This window comes from Crocodylus porosus, unplaced genomic scaffold (assembly GCF_001723895.1).
Source record: "Crocodylus porosus isolate Cpor-Errol unplaced genomic scaffold, CroPor_comp1, whole genome shotgun sequence".
In the NCBI taxonomy this organism is placed as follows: Eukaryota; Metazoa; Chordata; order Crocodylia; family Crocodylidae; genus Crocodylus; species Crocodylus porosus.
The window spans coordinates 88,776,925-88,797,697 of record NW_017728931.1 but is presented as its reverse complement, the minus strand read 5'-3'; the positions used below and the strand labels follow the sequence as shown (position 1 = coordinate 88,797,697).

Here is a 20,773-nt window from a genome sequence, read left to right as displayed (position 1 = left end):
AAGGCATATTCAAAAACATTGGACAAATTCTTGGAGGAAAGGTATATCAGTAGCTATTGAGCATGGGAGTTAGCGGTACAGCCTCTGAATCAGAACTTCCTAGAGTAATATGTACTGGAGGCTGCAAGTGGGAGAGAAACTATGGGAAAAATCCTGGTCATACCCTGTTCACTCTCCTTTTCAGCATCTACTGTCTGTCACTGTGACATGGGATACTCTGGAAGATGGACCTACAGTCTGACCCAGTACAGGCACCCCCTGCTTAGCGCTTATAATTGGTTCCTGAAAAACTGAGCATTAAGTGAAACTAAATGTTAAGCTAAACCACCTTCCATTTTCACTTTTCTAAAGCCACCAAAAACACTTCCTGAAGTCACCCAAATCACCAGAATCAGGGCTGTCAGAATTAGTGTCAGTTTCAATGCCAGCTGTACGATGCTTTGTGAACATTATAATGAAACTCACTGAGTGCTAAGTGGAATTGGGTATCAATGCAAAATGAGCTTTTATAGCAAAATAGCATTAAGCGGGGGTTGCTTGTAAATGGCAGTTCTTATATTCTTACATATAGCTAATAGCAACTGCAACTTGTCACTACAGTTTCAATCTTTTCAAAGAGACTTGAGTTGAGGTAGAAGTTTGCCATTTTAGGGCATCTCTTCAGTGTTTATCTTTTTAAACATGAGCATGATTAAAGGACAAAGTCTATGACATGGTTCTAAGATTTTCTTTTTTTGTCAGCAATGAAATTTGCAAATTTACCTTCATCACTGTCTGAAAGTGAAGTGCCATAAAGGCAAGATTGTATTGAAAAATTAAATTCAGGACAGTCTTTTTTCTTTCCACACATCTTTAAAACTGATCACAAAAATCTGTTCCTTGAATGTCTCAATCTCTTCTTAAAAGGGAACCAGCTAGCTCAAAGTGAATATATGCAGCACAAAACCTGTTCTCCAGAAGATTTATCTTCATGTTCACACTTCTGTTCCTGTTTGTTCCAAAGCAGTAGAGACAGACAGACCTGTGTCTGATTTTTAACAGTTCAAAGATATTCAAGTAAAAGGTAATAACCCTTACTTTGTCAAAGTCTCCAGCATGGATGTTTGGAGGCATTATATTGCCAAGTAAAGATACAGTTCCTTCTTCAAGGATGTTATAATTTAGATAAATGTAACATACAATAATGTTCTCAAGAGAATAGGGGTTTCAACTTCAGTACCATGGTATCTGGTTTAGTTAATTACATTTTGTGTTCCAAAAATTGCTCTTATCATTTAGCTGGCAGTAATAATCTTCATTTCTTGTGCAAAAACTGTTTCCATTGTTTTATTCTGTGGCTGTATTTCAAGAGCGTGTAAAGTAAACCCTGTATATTTTCATCCATTTCTGAGCCTGATTGTGCAAAGCCTTGATGTGTTTAATCCTGACCAGTGAGAGTAGCCACATGGCAATAGTTTGTAGAGCAGATCTTAAATTTTTAAGGTACATTGAATTCCTATATGGTGGAATTCCCAGATGTTTTGATATGCTTTGTAATGTTTTTTCATTACTTCAATATTAGCATTTTTTTCCACACTGGCATGTAGTCCCAGTTTCTCTGCTGTTACGATTAAACTTGTAAAGTATAGGAGAATGAATTATACTTATCTTTGGTATCCCTTCATTTATAATAATCTAGAGACAAATTTTATATGTATTATTAACACTACCTTTCTCTACCTGTGAAAAGAATACTACTACTAGTTCAAAAAAAGAATAGTTTACAGATCTGGTTGGTGTGGATGGTGAGCCTTTGCTGCACTGGGAGGACAGAAAGAAGTGTTCATTAAAGCAGCTATAGTACATCAAACAACTTAGCTTTTATTTCTTATGAGTAAAGATTGTACCGGTAGTTAGTCTGTAAGATGCAGTCATAGCAAGTGTGAATGAAAGAGAGAGATTCTTTTTAAGGGATATTCTTATCCATTTTAAAGCATTTTAAAGTAATGGATGTAAAACAAATAGTGTTAAATCATCACCCTTTAGAAATACAGTATAATTTTTTATTCTGTTTTCAGTTTTGGAAGGATATTGTTGAGGATAACGAAGTACGTGACCTCATTTCTGACAGAAACAAATCTCAAGGTGAGACATCTTGAATAAACTGATTAGATGAGTTTTAGTAAATATGGAAAAAGAATGTCTCAAGTTAATGCTTTTTTTTTTTTTTTTGTAGATATTCCATCAGAAGAATGGATATGGGAATCCTTATTTCACCCACCTCGCAAGTTGGGCATTAATGATATAGAAGGGCAGCGGGTACTTCAGATTGCAGTGATTTTGAGAAATCTTTCCTTTGAGGAGGGAAATGTTAAACTTTTGGCAGCTAATCGCACTTGTCTTCGGTTTCTGCTGCTCTCTGCTCATAGTCATTTTATATCTCTGAGACAGTTGGGACTTGACACATTAGGAAATATTGCAGCAGAGGTAAGGAGCTTCATTTTGTAAAAATTAAAATATCACTTGGAGAAGTTACTACTTCAATAATTAATCAGCTGGATTTTCTTAACTTTTTTCTTGTGATTTTGAAAAAAAAATAATGGTGAATAATGCTTTTGCAATTTCAAACCAGAAGACTTAAATGGAATGCAGTGGCTAGCCGTAAGATACAGAGCAGACTCCCCAGTTTGTCTGAAAAACATCCAAGTGAAGGAATTTGAATTGAATTCCCATAGTATAGAAGGAAAATGTAATTGAGTGACATTAGATATTAAAAATATTCGTGCAAGTTATATTATAATTCATTACTTTTATAAAATAATACAATAATATTTGTAATTGATAGTAGACACTAAAATACTGTTCATGGTAATGGTCATTATGGGTGCCCATACACAAGTGCAGAGTCTGCTCCGACCCACTTCAATTACAGTGCATCAAAGCAGACTGGATTACTTGAGTCTGTTGGAGTGTGGTAATTACCACACTCCGGCCACTGTCCGCATCCAGTGTATCAGCATCCCTGCACTTCAAAATGGCAACGGGAGTGCTTAATCTAAAGCTCATGGAACGTGCTTTAGATAAAGCACCCCTGCTACCATTTTGAAGCACAGGGATGCTGGTATACGAAATGCTCCCGGTCCTTTAATTAAAATGGCTCCTGGAGCTACTCTAATATAAAGCACCACCCCTCCCCCAGAGCACATGTATAGATGACCTATGAGACCAAGAAGAATTTAGTGAGTTCACATACACTTGGATATATCATACCTATCTTCAGCAAGGGAATTTTTTTCTGAGAATTTAAATATAAGAGGAAATAATAACGTGCCAGCTGAATTTGTATTATAGCATTATACACCACAGATAAAATATGTTAGGATATTTCATACATCTTTAAATTATGCAGTGAGAAATAACAAGAAAGAAAACAGTGCGGCGGTCATCTATGGATAGAAGTTTGACTATCTTGTGTTTCCATGAATATCTGCTCAGCCATGGAGTATGAGATTTTGGGGAGAGTTATTGTATTATCTGTAGCATTTAGGATCTCTAGTTATGGACTATGGGCCCATTATGCTAGGTGCTGTATAAGAAGGGTAAGTAAAATTCTGTCATATGCCCTTTGTCAAGTGCTGCTGTTTTACAGAACTCTATAAGATGTTCATATCTATGTAGATGATGACCCAGGAATTAATTTTTTCTCCTGTCTCTAAATACAAGAATGAAAAATGGGAGGTTTGTGTGTCAAGAGTGTAGCATGCTACCTTCCATTACCTTAAAATAGAAAAAAGGAATTGCAATTAAAAAAAAAAAAAAGTAGGCACTGAAAACACAGCTTTTCTTATTCATAGAAGTGAGATCCAGTTCCAACAAATATTGCACAGTAAAGATTTTTGAGAATTGCATTTAATTTACAGATTTCATAATTTGAATGATTATGACCATGGTTACAGCGTAGAATGCAATGTAAATAATGTTGGGTTTTTTTGTCTTACCAGCTTCTGTTGGATCCAGTTGATTTCAAAACTACCCATCTTATGTTTCACACTGTTACAAAATGCCTGATGTCAAGGGATAGGTTTTTAAAAATGAGAGGTAAGGACTCAAACTGTCTGTTTTTGAAATAGTGAGATAATGATTTTGACTGATTAAAACTATTTTATATGTTTTACAGGCATGGAAATCTTGGGGAATCTTTGTAAAGCTGAAGATAATGGTGTTTTAATTTGTGAATATGTGGATCAAGAATCCTACAAAGAAATAATATGTCATCTCACTTTACCAGATGTTCTGCTTGTAATCTCAGCACTTGAGGTGCTTTATATGCTCACAGAAATGGGAGAAGTGGCCTGCACAAAGATTGCTAAAGTAGAAAAGAGCATAGGTGAGGGAAAATAAAAAACAAAATATCAGATTTGTTCTTTATAAAGGAAGAACTAACAAAATGTCATGTTCAGGGCTTTGAAAAATTAATGTGTGTGATTGTAATGTGTATATTGCTTCAAGTACTTTTTACATATTTAAATCTGTTCTTCAAGAAGGATTGAAAATAGAATCCAAAGCACAGCAGAATTGTTGTCTCCTTGTACCAAGAAAAATGCAATGTAGTTATATAAAGGGAGTGTCTGCTTAACACAAATCAGCTCACTGTTTGCTTTCATGCCATTGTTGGTTTTGTATTTAATGTTTTAGATACTTTAGTGTGTCTGATTTCTATGGACATCCAGATGTTTGGACCTGATGCACTTGCTGCTGTAAAACTTGTTGAACATCAAAGCTCCAACCACCAAGTAGTGCCTGAAATCAGGACACAGGTAGTGGAGCATGCTTCCTCCCAGGCCCATGGCACAGTTGTGTCAGGTTAGTACTGTTGCAGGTGACCCTTTCTATTTCAATAGAACTTCCTCTACAGGATGTGTGATTGTCAGTCTGGCGGGGCGGGTGTATGTGAACATACATAACTATAGTATTGTATATAATTTAGTGATTTATTTGTGCTTAAATGCACCAACTTAGATGTACACATTTTGAAGTATTGCTGACAAAGTGAATATTAAGTTAGTCTTTTGGGTTTTTGTAAATGAGTAGTTCTTGTAATTACATGAGAGCATTGTGAAGCAACTTGGAGTCTTAACATTTTTTCAAAGCTGTTAATCTTGAAAATTTATTAAATGGAAATAACCTTATTTTTTTATTTAAAGTTAACCTATGCTTGTCAGCAAAATATTTCTTATGGATCGTTTCTATACTTCATAGATGGTATTAAGTACATTTTGCATTGTATTATTTGTGAAATGCTGGTAAGCGGCAGTGTTCAAAAAGCATTCTCAATTACTGGTTGAGGCTATAAAAATGGAGGAAGGAGCTAAAGGAATTATTACAGGTGAAAAGCTGAAAAAAAGCTTCTCTGAAGACTGTAGATGTTTAATTTGTCATGTGAACCAACTTCTGCCCTTAAAGCTTGAAGAAAAAAATAATTCCTTTTTGAGTTCAATTTCAAAATGTTGTATGCTGATGATGATTACTATTTTTTGTAATTTTATTTTAGGAGTGAAATTCTGCTTGCATTGAAGTGAGTGGTAAAACTCCCTTAGACTTCAGTAGGGCCAGAATTTTTTTCTCTTAGATGCTTATCTTTGACACACACAGTATTTGAAAAGGATTTTTGCTTTAAATTGATGCACAGAACTATATCCTGCTGCTGTAAGAGTTCCTCTCAGAAACTGACATTTAATATAATGGGAAAAAATGTCTGTTCCAATGCTTTTCACAAGGATATGTGTGATGTCAATATAGTAACATCCAGGGTGATTCATACAATTAGAGTACAACTTGTTGTTTTTTTGAAAATATGCACAATTTATTTTTAAAAGTCAGCCCTTCCCCAGCAAGCAGCTAACATGTATTTTTCTTTTTCCCATGAAATTTTTAAGTAACATACACTTTAAAGACCTTTACAACTTTTCTTTGGTTTTCAGAAATTTCTTTCAGGGTCTGAGTGTTAACTGTACTAAATAACTAAATCCCATGCAAGTCATAGTCAGATCAAAAGACTTTAGTACTTGCTTGTTTAGACACAGAAAAAAAATATTTTTTCTCCTTCAGTATCTTTTCATTTTCCCTGTTGAATTAAAGGGACGCTTATTTGCTAGATTTCCTACTCAGAACTTCAGGCAGAAGGAAGAGTAGCATCTTAAAGAATGCAAACTAGAACAAAGCAGGGTGGTACCTTACAGACTAGCTGGGTCAGAAAGGCATGAGCTTTTTGTAGGCAATGATGATGTACTTCATCAGATGCTATGAATGCATTGTCCATTCAGAGCAGTAATAGTGACCTTTCATAGCATCTTATGTCTCCTAAAGCTCATGTCTCTCTGACCCAGCTAGTCTGTAAAGTACCACCCTGCCTTGCATTATGACTGACTTCAGATTAACAAGGCTAATCACCTCTGTACTCAGAACTTTTTATCAGTTAATCAGGTTCCTCTTCCTTTCAAAGCTACCTTTATAAAAATGTTAGTTCACAGTGAGTTTTTTATAAGCCAGAAAAATCACCATCCATGAAATCTTGACTTTTTGTTAGCTGATTGAATTTCTAAGGCCAAGTTTTCTTTAAAGAATATTGCATTGATGTTACTGCATTAATGTAGGTAGACTGATGCAGGTGTGTTGCATTTCCACTGTAGGGGAATTTTTATAAGTGCAGCTTAGTTAATAAGTTCCCAGAGTAAGTTGTGTCTGTGTAAAACCCACTTAGGTCCAACTATGAAGACTGTATTGAAATGCTTGTATGATATTGAATAGGTTACTTAGACGTTTGTGTTGAAGGAGCTAATATCCAAAGCAATGAAGGATGATGGAATAATCCCATTGTCAGTCAGACTTGCAGTCTACAGGGCAATGATTTTTCCTCTGCAAACTGAAAACTCAGTAATATGTGCATAGGTGTATGCGTTTATACACAAGCCTGTCAAGGCAGTCCCCATAGTACGTTTAAAATTATGTTTAGTTATCTCTTCCCATCACTTGCAGTTTTTTCAAAAGTTTATCTTTTGGTGTAAATTTGCCAACTTTGGGCTGCTCTTTCAGATTTTGTATACAAAAATTGGGCAAGCTTTTAAAGCTAAATGAAAGGCTGAAAAATGTTGTCTAGCTTCAGATATTTGAGACTTAAAGATAAGCTGCTTTTGAGTTTTCTGAATACAGAAAGTTCAAAGATCTAACATCTTCCATATAGGAATACACTACTAACCTTTTAAAGTCCTCTTGAAGCAGTAGTTCTTCCTTGAGAGAGAATCCATATGTATTGCACTCTTTGAGCATATGGTTCACTGTCAGAATCTTTTGGTCAGCAATGGAAAACTCTTGTCCGTGGCTCATTCTAGAACTAGGGCCCCATGTCCATTTGGATCCTTTATATTGTAAAAATATAGCTAGCCCCCAGGGCCTCAACAGCAACAACAATGAACAACTAGCAAAGGATATCAAGAAATGGAACTCAGCTGCTCTCTCTTTCTTTGCCCAAGGCCTCTGACACAGGTTCCATTTAAGGCATGATGGGATTTAAGCTACAGTCCTAACAGTTGCATCTTCTGCCATGCAATGGGAGCAGTTATGTCTTGGACCCTAGGGCTGCTCCATGCTGGATGAGTGTCAGGATCTGTCATGGGCTAGCCCCAACTAACCACATGTTTGATTTAGGGTGTTCTACAAATTTTACTACGTGTTATACATGGAATCACTTTTGTGGCTCATTTACTGCATTATCATGCCTTAAATTGACGTGAACATGTGGCCGGGTTACTGTTTAATGCACAGTTAACCTGTTAATCATGTCTTAAATGTAACATGTCAGAAGTCACATGGAACTGTGGATTGATAAAATCATGAAGTTGGAAGCGATTTTGAGATCATGCAGTGCAGCCCTTACCAAGACATGATTCACAGTTCTTGAAATATCCCAGACAGATCTCTGTCCAGCTTCTTGAAATCTTACTGTAAAAGAGTAAGATTCCACAATTTTCTTAGGCAGTTTGTTTCAGTGTCCTGCCATTTTTACAGTTAGGAAGCTTTTCGTGAGTGCTTTTATTTAAGTCTGCTTGTCTATAGTCTAAACTGGAGTTTTTCAACCTGCGGGCTGAATGCAACCCATAAAGCCCAGGCGAATGGCCAGTCACCAGCTGGAGCTCACTGGCATATCAGTGTGGCTCCTGCCAGAGGTCCACATACAGGGTGTGTGTCAGTGCAGGGTTTGGGTAAAGCCCTCACTGACTGGTGGTTACCTCAGAGCACTCACTGCATATGCAGAATTCTAACAATACTCTCCTGTGGAACCCTAGATATACTCTTCTGATGTTAAAGTTTAGCCTCTTGTTTCATAGTTACTAGGGTTGGAAGGGACCTGAGCAGATAGTTTCATAGTTTCTAGGGTCGGAAGGGACCTGAGTAGAACATCTAGTCCGACCCCCTGCCATGGCAGGAAAGAGTACTAGAGTCAAACGACCCCAGCAAGGTGTTCATCTAACCTCCTCTTAAAGACCCCCAGGGTAGGAGCCAGCACCACTTCTCTTGGAAGTTGGTTCCAGATCCTAAGCGCCCTGACCATGAAGTAGCGCCTCCTGATATCAAGCCTAAATCAAGTCAACCCCCTGCCATGGCAGGAAAGAGTACTGGGGTCAACGACTCCAGCAAGGTGATTGTGAGAGAGGCTTGAGCACCACTGTTCTAAACCAATTTTCTCATGTCCTGTCCTCTGTAGCAAAGGAGAAGAATTTTTCTCCCTTTTTAATAACACCTTTTCATCTATTTGAAAACTACTATAATATCTTCACTTCTCCTTTCTTCCCAGATTAATGACTTGGTTCCTTCAGTCTTTCCTTATGTGCTTTACATTCTTACCCCTTTATCATTTTTGTTGCTAGCCTCAAGATAGTCTTTAGGTTCTCTGTGTTCTTCTTAAAATGCAGTCCCCCCACTGAATGACACAAGTCCAGCAGAGGCCTGACCAGTCCCAAGTAGAGTGCTCCTAGGTCTTGCATACAGTTGTTCTGTTAATGCAACTCAAGGTTGTATTTGTATTTTTCATGACTGCTGACCCACTGTAACTGTCATCCGTGTGACCATAACATTTTTCACTATTTCCTTTGTATGAAGATAGATGCTCTGGAATTCTATAATGAGCCTGTACAGGCTCCAGTCCTGTGAGTTTATGGGTATTCTCTATTCCTGGGGATGTCAGAGAAAATCAGGTACCCTTCACTCTCTCTTATTTTCTGTACACATACAGCTCCTAGTTTTTCCAGTTGTGACAGCTGAAAAACAACAAGCTAGATTGGTGCGGTCCTGTTGTCCTGCTGAGAGAACAGGACCTAAACTTAAAATTGCTCGGTCTGTCAGCAGAAAGTGATCCTCTTCTGCTCTTCTCTTGAGACCTCTTCCACTGCCACCCAATCAAGTTAAAGCTCATTTGAATAAAATAGAGGCAGAATTAGTGGTATTCTCCTGACCACTAAATATATAGAGTAGATGCCCTGGGATCATATTTCTACAAAGCGATATTTTGTTCTAGAGAACTCTAGGTCTGATGTCCATTTTTGCAGCATTAGCTCACAGTCTTATATGGGAAGTTGAAGGTATTCGTCTCCTAACGTTTAGATGCTGCTTGCTAGTCAACAAGGAGTGAAATGTAGTCAAACAAAAAGTGATCAATTATCTCTCAAAGAGTCACAATTATTGCAATAAGTTATCCATATCTAGTCTGCTAAGTCCTGGGTATGTTGACAGCAGGATTGTGTAATGATGAAGAAACTGAGAAATGGGTAGCTCTAATGACTCTATAGTCTGTAAGGTGGGAGTTCTGCAAGGGCACTTGCGGTTCAGGCATGACCCCAGCAGACACTGCTGGGCAAAAGATTTCTATCTCATACGCATTCCACTTATCTGGAATGGAATGCATACAGAAAGTGTATTTCTAAGATCTCACAGACACTAAGGTAAGTGACTTTTTCTAAACTTAACAATAAAAATAATCCCCAGGAAGGGAATAAGCTTGGACCTTATTCACTGTTCTTGTACTTTCATCAAAGTTGGATGGAAGTTCTATCTCCTTATGTTCTAACTTTAAAAATGGTATTCTGCCAATTTGTAAATGTACACTCAGCAGTTAGGGTGAAACTTACTCTTCTCCACCCTAAACCTGAGTAATTTATCTCAGTACAGAGACCTAAGTACATGTACTTCTTCAGCCTTACCTTCACTAATAAAAATAAATATAATCAAACACTTGGACATAAATAACTACAGTAAAGGAAAAACAATTTCCAAATATTTTTTTCTGCTGGGGAAAGGAGTGGAGAAGGAATTGCATGTGAAAGATGCTAGTCATGTATATACTACTGGAAGGTGCTTGGATAATGCACTGAAGGGGAATATAGGACGGGGGATGAATTTGACTTATTAGGATAGGCACGCTGGCTGCGTCCACACGTCATGGACTTCTGGTTATCTGAGGATGACTAGCAGTGGTGCACCTTTTGCCACCTATACTTGTCCCTGGGGAATGCCTGTGGCAAGTTAGTCTGGGGGTGCCATGGGAGGCTGGGGCCAGCAGCCTCACCTGGGGGCCTCCCAGGGCTGCAGCAGCAATGATTCTGCCATGCGGAGCCTGGCTGGCAGACACAGCATAGTAGGGGTGTGTGAAGCAGGCGGTATTAGATTCAGATTCAGCCTGATTCCGGGGACAGTGATTCGATTCTGATTCGGAGAATCAGTGATTCCACCATAGACACAGCTTTATATGAGTTTTTTCCTACATACCTCAAGGTACCAGGCAGCTTGTGAATGCTGAGATGGTGGAGCGGATGGAGAGTTCCATGGGAGCGTGGAGGGTTCCCCAGTGTACTCTGCGGCAGACCCAGGGACTAGAAGTACTTCTGGTCCAGTTCTGGGTCTGCTGCTGTGTGGGGGACACCCCCTGCACTCTCTCCCAACTCAGCAATTTAGCTGCAGGGGCAGCCTGGATGACTCCCCCCCCACAGAGGCACGGCACCAGGCACCAAGCTGACATGGGAGAGGGCACCCACACGCTCCGCAGCAGACCTGGAAGTGCTTGTGGTCCACTTCTGGGTCTGCCGCAGAGTGCGCTGGGGCACCCTCCACACTCCCGTGGAACTCTCCATCCGCTTTATCATCTCAGCGTTCACGAGTTGCCTGGTACCTTGAGGTATGTAGAAAAAAACATATAAAGCTGTGTCTATGGTTGAATTGTCACATCTCCGAATCAAATCAGAGGCTTCCAATTCAATTCAGAGAGATTAATGGGTCTCATTATTTGATTTGGATTCGGAGATTTGACCACCGAATCAGACTGTATCTCCTCTGAATTGAATCGGCAACAGAAGCTTTGCACAGTCCTACAGCATAGCTCTGGGCTGCCTGGCTCTGCCTTTGAGCAGCACGCATTGCCCGCGTGTGCGCTGCTCTGCTTTTTTTTTTTTTTTCCCCCAATGGGTTTTTCGACCCCTGGATTTCCACGGGTCAAAAAAATCCTCCATGCTGCTTCTTTGCCACTACATACTGCACAGCTATGCTCATCTGGACATGGGAACTGGGCGCATCCAGATGAGCGTACATATGCGGTATGTGGCACTGCAGACACACTGCATATGCAGGCATTCCCAGCACTGCTAATTTGCACTGGGGGTGGGACTGATACCAGGAGATCCCAGTGTAAGAAAAAATGCCTAAAAAAAGTGGGGCGGTGCATGTAGTGGCAGTGTGCGCCACCCGAAACCAGAGCTCAGCTGGCCATAGCCATAGTCTGGCCGCCAGCCAGGATCCTGTTGCTGGATCACCATGGCTGCAGCCCCCAGGACTCCAGGTAAGGATGCTGGGGCCAGCCCAGATGCTGACCTCAGCCTCTCCTACCCCACCCAGGCAACTTTCCGCTCACCACAGCTGTGTGCTGCTGCTCTTTGTCCCTGGGGAAATGCACATGTGTGCTCATCTGGATGTGCCCAGTGGGTGTGTCCCCACATGCAGGCGCATGAGCTTGCAGTGGTAAAAAAGTAGCAACCCAAATTTGTGCTGTTACTTTTTGCCACTGCACACATTCATGCACATGCAGTTAAGTGTAGGGCAAATTGCCTTGCTTGGGACAACTGCCATTTCTCCACTTCTCCCAACTCTTGCTGTGCTGGAGTAAAGAGTCGGGGTGGGACTAGAGGAGGGGAGATGCTCTGGCTGGCTGGGAGGAGAGCATTTATTTGGAGAACTGAGACTGCGTGTTTGCCAGTGCATGCACCTGGAGTGTGCCATGCCGGTTTTTTTGCTATAGTTTTTTTTTACACCAGGAGTTTCAAATTTGCAGCATGGCAAACAATCGGACGTGGCCAGCATGTGGTTTGCAGTGCTTCAAACAGGTTTGAGGCTCCAGAAATTACATGTGCCCGGTATGTGGGAACACAAAATAGTCCTTTCCTACTTTTTGAACTGAACGAGTCATTATTGCATCTCTGTGCCATTTTTAATGAGACTTTGTGCTGCTGCTGGCTTGCTTCAGAATGTTGGCCTGTTGGTCTCTGCATTTGGTGCAGAGACCCCTACCTGTATTTAAAGGAAGTAGATGATGTCCTTTGCTGCTGTTTGACTCACTTCCCCATTTACGGTATTTAAGTGGCATAGAGAGCTTTATACAGGTCTCTGCCCCATGTACTTTGAGATTTGTACAGTTACCACTCTGCGGTGTTTTAGCCATTAGTGGAGTGTACTTATACAAATGTGTAGCATATATATCATATACCAGTGTAAACAGTGACTTGCACCATAATAGTTTATCTCCAGTTGCAAACCGGGGTAAGCTCTGCCAGTGCAGATAGTAGTTTTATACTGACACAGAGCATCTATAATGATGAAGATACACCAGTCACTAAAAAGCATAGATGTTGAAGATCTTTAGGCTTCACCACATTTTTTTAAACAACTTGGCATGCCTTTAAATGTGAATTGATTTAAAGCAAATGAATTGTTCAGTAAACTATGGACTTTTTAGGACATGGAAGTGGGATATTCTTTAAATATACATTTTTTTTTCTTTTACTTTAAATGCCTATGCAGCTTTCTGTGCTTACACGTAATTAAATAATCCTTACGTTTTAATTGTGTCAGAATAGATTATGGGTCTTTTGTCTGTCTTTTGTTGTGGGGAAGCTTTCAAAGATATAAGAAGAAATTTGATTTGAAATTTGTTTTTAGGTACTGAATTGTAGAGTACTGTTTGTGTTGCACAAGATATTCAATAGTAATTTACATGCACTGAATTTTGCAAGTAATTATTATGTTTCAGCATATATATTTTTTCCATTCTTCACAGCATCAAGAGCAGCACAGCATGTTGCTCCACCACCAGGAATAGTAGAAATAGACAGTGAGAAATTTGCATGTCAGTGGTAAGTTTTTTACACAGATATTTTTTGAATAAGAAGAAAAGCAAAGGAAAATGCCTGTATTCATGTCAGGCAGTTTTCTAGCTGGTTTCTATTTAGGGTTAGGAAGTCACATTTTTATGGAAAATATAAGTGAAAACATTCTGTCGTATTGCTTTGAAGAAATCTGAAAGAAAAATATCTACCAAAAACGTTCACCACGTAATGGATGATCCTGCAAACTAGTTGTCCTTTGCTGAGAGTATAGCTTAATTCCATAACTTAATTTCAAAGCAAATCTTGCTGTAAAATCATAGATCAGTATTATCAGCTTCATCTTGTGCTACTATAGCAATAGAAAAATATTTCTCAAATATTAGATCTAGACTCCTTGGGAGGCCCAAGGAAAAAAAATGAACATGAAAGCTTCTCACCCCAAAACTAACTTTTTGAATGTTTTTGTTGGTAAAAATAATGTTTGTTGTTCATCACTTATACAAAAAAAATACTTGGTTCATAACCTTCAAGTAGAGCTGGGTTGATTTTTCCCAAACTAGAGCTCTTACATGTCCACTGAAGTTCTTTTTTGTATTAATCTGTTTTGATAGAATTATCTAGTCTTGTTGCTCCAAAAACTATAATATAGTATAAATAAATTCCTAAGATGGATCCAGATATAGTGTTGCTTCAAATATTCATTTATATGCAGATGTCTTGATGGTAAAGTAAAGAGCATTTCAGAGGAAACTACACGGTTGCTTAATTCAGCCCTACAGAGAGATTCTTTGCTTAGCTACTGCAGTGTAGAAAGACTAACATAGACATTTATGATTATTTAGAAAAAAGTAGCTTATATTTAAATACTTCAGAATCCACCAATAATTGGAACCCTTCCATTTTTTCTTTCGAACTCCACATAATGCTTCAAAACCCCATAGCTTTGTACTTTGTAGGTCAGATACATACTAGGAGCGCTCAACCCCTGGCCCACAGGCCAGATCCAGTCCCTCACACAGTCATCCAACCCACAGGGCTTCCCATGGGTATGAAAATTTGGTGTGCAGTGGCACCATTTCCCTGCTGCCAAATTTTCAGACCTGTGGGGAGCCCCAGGTCCTGCATCCTAAATTGGGTGTCTAGTATGAGTTTGCAGGGCCAGGTGAAGGCAGCATGGGACTATCCTGTTGTGCAGGGCTCAGTCCAGCCTGCAGATATGCTCCCTTCCACTTATCTAGCCTGCAGGGCCAAAAGCTTGAGCACCACTATTGCTGTCTGTGCCTCAGAAAGAGTAAGGGACATTCCCACTCATGCCTGGGGTAAGTGGTTCTGTATGCATTACTTCTGTGCTGTAGCTTTATACTGTGATAATAAAAGCATATGGCGTGGGCTGAGTGTTGGTGGGGACAGTATATTACAATGTCATTTTCAGCATGTTAAATTAGGAGTGGTTTTATCTATAGTCCAAACTCTCTACTTGGGCAAAGAAAGTGTTTCAGTCCTTGAAAAAAGAATGTCCATGTTATACTGTATTTCACGGTATGTTTTATTTCTCCATTTTTAGGTTGAATGCACATTTTGAGGTGAATTCAGATTGCTCAGTCTCTCGAGCAGAAATGTACTCTGAATATCTCTCAACCTGCAGTAAATTAGCTCGAGGTGGAATTCTGACATCAACTGGATTTTATAAATGTCTTCGGTATGGTGAAAAGTTTATACAGAAATAAACAAGAGCTTTTAGGCTCATAATGCTATTCTGCAACTTAAATTCTTTAGGGAATACCTACTCTGAAAAGAGTTTAAAAGACTTCTCTGATCCTCTAGCATTTGGAATTTTAAGTGAAACAATTTTTATATTTCAAAGTAATTGATTGCTTTCTTTCAACCACTTTGTGTTTGGCCATTTATTTATTTCTCCTTTAGCTGTTGAGGGTTATCTTTTTTCACTTCTATTGTCCAAAATGCTAATTCTGGTGGACCTGGAAGTCCCCAGCGAGATAACTAAGAGTATCTGAGTATCTCATCACATTGTGAAAATGCAGAAAAGACTGAATTTCTTCAGAAACAGGCACAGCTATGGCTACTAAATACCCATTGAAAAATACTCCACTTATGAAAAATAAAATAGAGACATTCCCTATTCTTCCCATTTTTGCTAGAGGTTAAATATATAACTCTTTCTTGAGGGACAAACCTAATGATTACACCTTTTAAAATGGAAAGAAGACTTTCCACTGTTCAGCTGAATTTGCTATAACCATTTTGTGTGTCTGCTCAATATTCCGTGATGTATACAAGCCAAGCTTCAGTAATTTACCACCTATTTATTCAGGGGTAAATTAGTGTAATTTAGCTTAATTTACCAAGGAAAAGGAGAAAACAGAAAAACAGTTGCTGCAGATCATATGGCATGTGCAAATGCCCTCTTTACCCCTTAAAACCATATAATTGTTTATTCCTTCCAAAACCTGATTAAACATGAATAATCCCTAGATTCTAGCTTTTGCATTTAGGTAGACAGTGTTTTGCTGTTGGACTTAAACTTAGTTAGCAGCTAATACTCTATTTTGATTATGTATTGTGCTCTTTACTTTTTATATATTTGTACTCATCCTTTCTGCATATAGAACAAAGCTCAAATGTTAAAAAAAAATAAAGGAACTAACAGTGTAAACAAATTGAGTCATTGCTTTTATTAATGTTTCTGTATGTTTGTGTTTGGCAGAACTGTCTTTCCAAATCACACAGTGAAGAGAGTAGAGGATCCAAACAACAATGGACAGGCACATATACACGTGGTAGGAGTAAAAAGGAGAGCTATACCACTTCCCATTCAGATGTACTATCAGCAGCAACCAACTTCTACCCCTGTCGTCCGAATTGATTCTGTTCCTGATGTATCTCAGTCTCCTTCACCAGCAGGTATTATTATTACTATTTTACGTTTTGCATTTTTTATAGCTGGTGTTGATTTTGAAACTGGTTAAACCAAGTAAAATTGAGAGAAAAGTAATTTGACACGTTGCTGCTAGTATTGTTTTACCTACTCAAATACTACCTTCCGTTTGACACCTGATGCACCAAGTCCACAAATCACATGACAAACCACTGCTTTTGCCACTACTAATTCAAATATAATATAGTTGAGCATAGAAACTGCTCTAATGAAAAAATGAAAGTTTGGACTTTATATTATGTATATTTGTATGGTTTTACATTTGAGCTTTGTTTTTTTTTTAATTCAGACTTTTGATTATTTTGTGTTTAACAGGAATCCCACATGGACCACAAAGTGTAGGAAACCATTTTCAGAGGACAACAGTTAATAACCAGTCTTCAAATTTAACAGCAACACAAATGTCTTTTCCAATTCAAGGTGTTCACACTATAGCACAGACTATTTCAAGAATTCCACAAAATCCTTCAGTTCACACACAGCAGCAACAAAATTCTCCACTGACTGTCATACAAAATAAAGCTCCAATTTCCTGTGAAGTAGTCAAGGCCACGGTAATACAGAGCTCTGTTCCCCAGTCTGCGGTTCCTGTTACTATCGCTGTAGGAGGAGCAGCATCTAATCAAAATCACAGCAGTGCAGGACCACAGCCATCTGTTACCGTTGTCAGTTCTCAGACATTGCTTCACCACCAACCTGTAATTCAACAACAGTCTCCACTACATGCAGTGGTACCAGGACAGATACCATCAGGCACTCCTGTTACAGTAATTCAACAAGCTGTACCTCAGGGTCATATATTTGGCAGAGTACAGAACATACCAGTATGCACTTCAGCAGTTTCACAGGGTCAGCAGTTAATCACGACATCGTCACCTGTGCAGACTTCATCTCAGCAATCTTCTGCTGGTAACCAGCAACAGGACACAGTCATCATAGCACCCCAACAGTATGTCACAACATCTGCATCCAATATTGTTTCTGCCACTACAGTACAGAATTTCCAAGTTGCAGCCGGGCAGATGGTTACTATTGCTGGTGTCCAAAATCCACAAACGTCTAGGGTAGGATTCCAGAATATTGCGCCAAAGCCTCTACCTTCTCAGCAGGTCCCTCCTACAGTGGTACAACAGCCGATGCAGCAACAGCAGCAGCAGCAACCATCGCAACAAAGTGTAGTGATTGTAAGCCAGCCAGCTCAGCAAGGTCAAACGTATGCACCAGCCATTCACCAAATTGTGCTTGCTAATCCAACTCCTATTCCACCTGGTCAAACTGTCCAGTTGACTGGGCAGCCAAATTTAACTCCATCTTCCTCACCATCCCCTGGACCAGTTACAAATAACCAAGTCCCTGCTGTAATGTCATCTACATCTACCACTCAATCACAAGGACCCCCTCCTACTGTTAGCCAGATGCTCTCTGTAAAGAGACAACAACAGCAGCAACATTCACCAGCACCATCACAGCAACAGGTACAAGTCCAGCAACAGCAACCGATACAAATGCAGGTTCAGCCACAGCAAGCTAATGCAGGAGTCAGCCAGCCTAACTCCGGTGAATCTAGTCTGATAAAACAACTGCTTCTCCCAAAAAGAGGCCCTTCAACTCCAGGTGGTAAACTTATACTCCCAGCTCCACAGATCCCTCCACCTAACAATGCAAGAGCTCCTAGCCCTCAGGTGGTTTATCAGGTGGCCAATAACCAAGCATCCAGTTTTGGAGTTCAAGGACAGTCTCCTGCTCAGCAGCTGCTAGTTGGACAGCAAAATGTTCAGCTGGTTCCGAGTGCAATCCAGCCCCAAGGGGCAGTACAAACAGTACCCATTTCTAATTTGCAAATATTGCCTGGCCAGTTGATCTCAAATAGCCCAGCAACTATTTTCCAAGGGACTTCTGGCAACCAAGTTACTATAACTGTTGTGCCAAATACTAGTTTTGCTCCTGCAACTGTGAGTCAGGGAAATGCAACTCAGATCATTGCTCCAGCAGGAATTGCAGTGAGTGGAACGCAGGCAGGAGTTGGGCTACAGGTGCAAACACTTCCGACTACTCAAACACCTCCAGCTGGACAATCACCATGTACTGCTGCTGCTCCCCCATTCAAAGGTGATAAAATAATTTGCCAAAAGGAGGAAGAAGCAAAGGAAGCAACAGGTTTACACATTCATGAACGTAAAATTGAAGTAATGGAGAATCCCTCCTGTCGAAGAGGAGCTGTGAATGCCAGCAATGGAGATGCAAATGAAAATGAAATGCAGGTGGGAAGTCTTTTAAATGGGAGAAAGTATAATGACTCCAGTCTACCTCCTTCTAACTCAGGGAAAGCTCAAAATGAGGCCAATCAGTGCTTACAAGTCAGTAATGGGCCATCATTAGAATTGGGTGAGAATGGATCTCCTGGAAAGCAGAACTTTGAGCAAATGGACACACAGGAAATTAAAAGTGATTTGAAGAAGCCCTTGGTTAATGGAATCTGTGATTTTGATAAAGGTGATGGTTCTCATTTGAGCAAAAACATTCCAAATCACAAAACTTCCAATCATGTAGGAAATGGTGAGAGATCTCCAGTGGAACAACAAGGGAATTTGGATGCCACACAGCAAGATACTGCCAAAGGTGATCAAGGGGAAAGAATTTCTAATGGGCCTGTATTAACTTTGAATAGTTCACCCGTTGTAAGCGGTACACAGGAGTCTGCAAAACTGTTACCCCAACAACTTAGTGGTACCAATACTGATTTACCTAATGGACCTCTAGCTTCAAGTGTGAATTCAGATGTGCCTCAGCAACGCCCAAGTGTAGTTGTCTCTCCACAATCTACGGCCTCTGTTATACAGGGGCATCAAATCATAACAGTTCCACACGCGGGATCCAGGGGGTCCCAGTCTACCCTGTCATCTGAAGTTCGGTCTACTAATGGCACAGCGGAATGCAAAACTGTAAAGAGGCCAGCAGAGGATAATGATAGGGAAACTGTTCCAGGAATTCCAAATAAAGTAGGAGTTAGAATTGTTACAATCAGTGACCCCAACAATGCTGGTTGCAGTGCTACTATGGTTGCTGTGCCAGCTGGAGCGGATCCAAGCACTGTAGCTAAAGTAGCAATAGAGAGTGCTGTTCAGCAAAAGCAGCATCATCCAGCAACATATGTACAAAGCATGGTCACACAGGTAGGTAACAACATTTTTCATGTTTATTTTATCAGATGATATTTATATAAGAAATAGATATATGAAAATGCAAATTTGCTAATCTGATATTATCCTGTATGTAGTATTTTTAAATACTGTAAGTTATGGTTCATGGACTCTTGCATAGTTAAGTTCTTCTGATGATCCTCATTCAGTTTTTGATGCCAGTTTTATTAGTATAGTATAAATGTATTGAAAAGGATTAACATCTAATAGGTTACATCTCTCTAATGGATTGTGGGAAAATGCATGTACTCACTGTTCTCTAAATTAAATTGTGTTATTATTTGGAAAGTAAAGCATAGTTCCTTATATCTTGGAGTCTTAAAAATATTTGTCCATATCTAGCCGCCACCACTGAGGATAAGTATCCTATAAAGTAATAATCTCAGTTGTGTAGTATTCTGTATAGTCTTCTTATACATACCTATGTTATAGGTTTCATAACTGTATTTCTGATGCATGAATGTCAAGTGATTGTTTACCTAGCTATTGTATTAAAGCTTTTCATTTCAGTGTCTTCTTCTAGCTTGTTGAAGTGTGTTAGTTTTTGCCTTTGGAGATTCTTAAAAGATAATAAGCTCATAAATGTTTCACTGCAGCAGTTAGTAGAATACAGTGCTCATTCATTAGTCAGAAAGGATGTAGTTTTATTAACAGCCTTTGACTCCAGGCAGTTATACCTCCTGGACTCTATGTGGGTAGAACTGTCTCATGCATCACATTCTTACATGCATCAAATTGAAAGGGCATTAGTTTCTTTCTGTGGCTAAATTTACCATTTAGTATGAGCTTCCTCAGACCTCATGCCAGCATAATATGTGTTCATTCTTTGTATGACTTTAAGCACATATTTACTCAGTTCAAGATTGTTCTATCTCTAAAATTCATTTTAGTTAAGTATTTGTGCAGAAAATACTGTTACTCTGAGAATGATTTAAAGAAAATTCTTTCAGATTTTGGATTAGAGTAAATAATGGCATCAACAAATTCTATATGGTAAGAGGCAGGTAAAATGTAATGAGAGAACCAGGGAAATTCTTAAGGGGTTAGTGTTCTTATAACTTGAGACAAGATTAAGTATTTGTTTAGTCCTTTTCTGTTCTAAATCCTTTTCAGGATTTAGTAGATGTGACCTTTATGGCCCAAAACTAAACTGTAAGTACAGTCCACTTAAAACCATCCTGAATAATCAGACGTTATTTTCTGTCACTATGTTATAT

The 20,773-nt window shown here is 39.3% G+C and overlaps 1 protein-coding gene across 1 annotated transcript in view; it reads left to right on the top strand.

Annotated features, from left to right (window-relative positions):
- ARID2 (AT-rich interaction domain 2) overlaps positions 1-20,773 on the top strand; it is a 159,786-nt gene that overhangs the window by 99,833 nt on the left and 39,180 nt on the right. Inside the window, exons 7-15 of the mRNA XM_019543946.1 lie at positions 2,058-2,124; positions 2,216-2,466; positions 3,981-4,077; positions 4,157-4,366; positions 4,675-4,842; positions 13,352-13,427; positions 14,965-15,099; positions 16,126-16,322; positions 16,672-19,529. Of these exons, the coding sequence (XP_019399491.1) occupies positions 2,058-2,124; positions 2,216-2,466; positions 3,981-4,077; positions 4,157-4,366; positions 4,675-4,842; positions 13,352-13,427; positions 14,965-15,099; positions 16,126-16,322; positions 16,672-19,529 (4,059 nt within the window). The remainder of the gene's footprint in view (positions 1-2,057; positions 2,125-2,215; positions 2,467-3,980; positions 4,078-4,156; positions 4,367-4,674; positions 4,843-13,351; positions 13,428-14,964; positions 15,100-16,125; positions 16,323-16,671; positions 19,530-20,773) is intronic.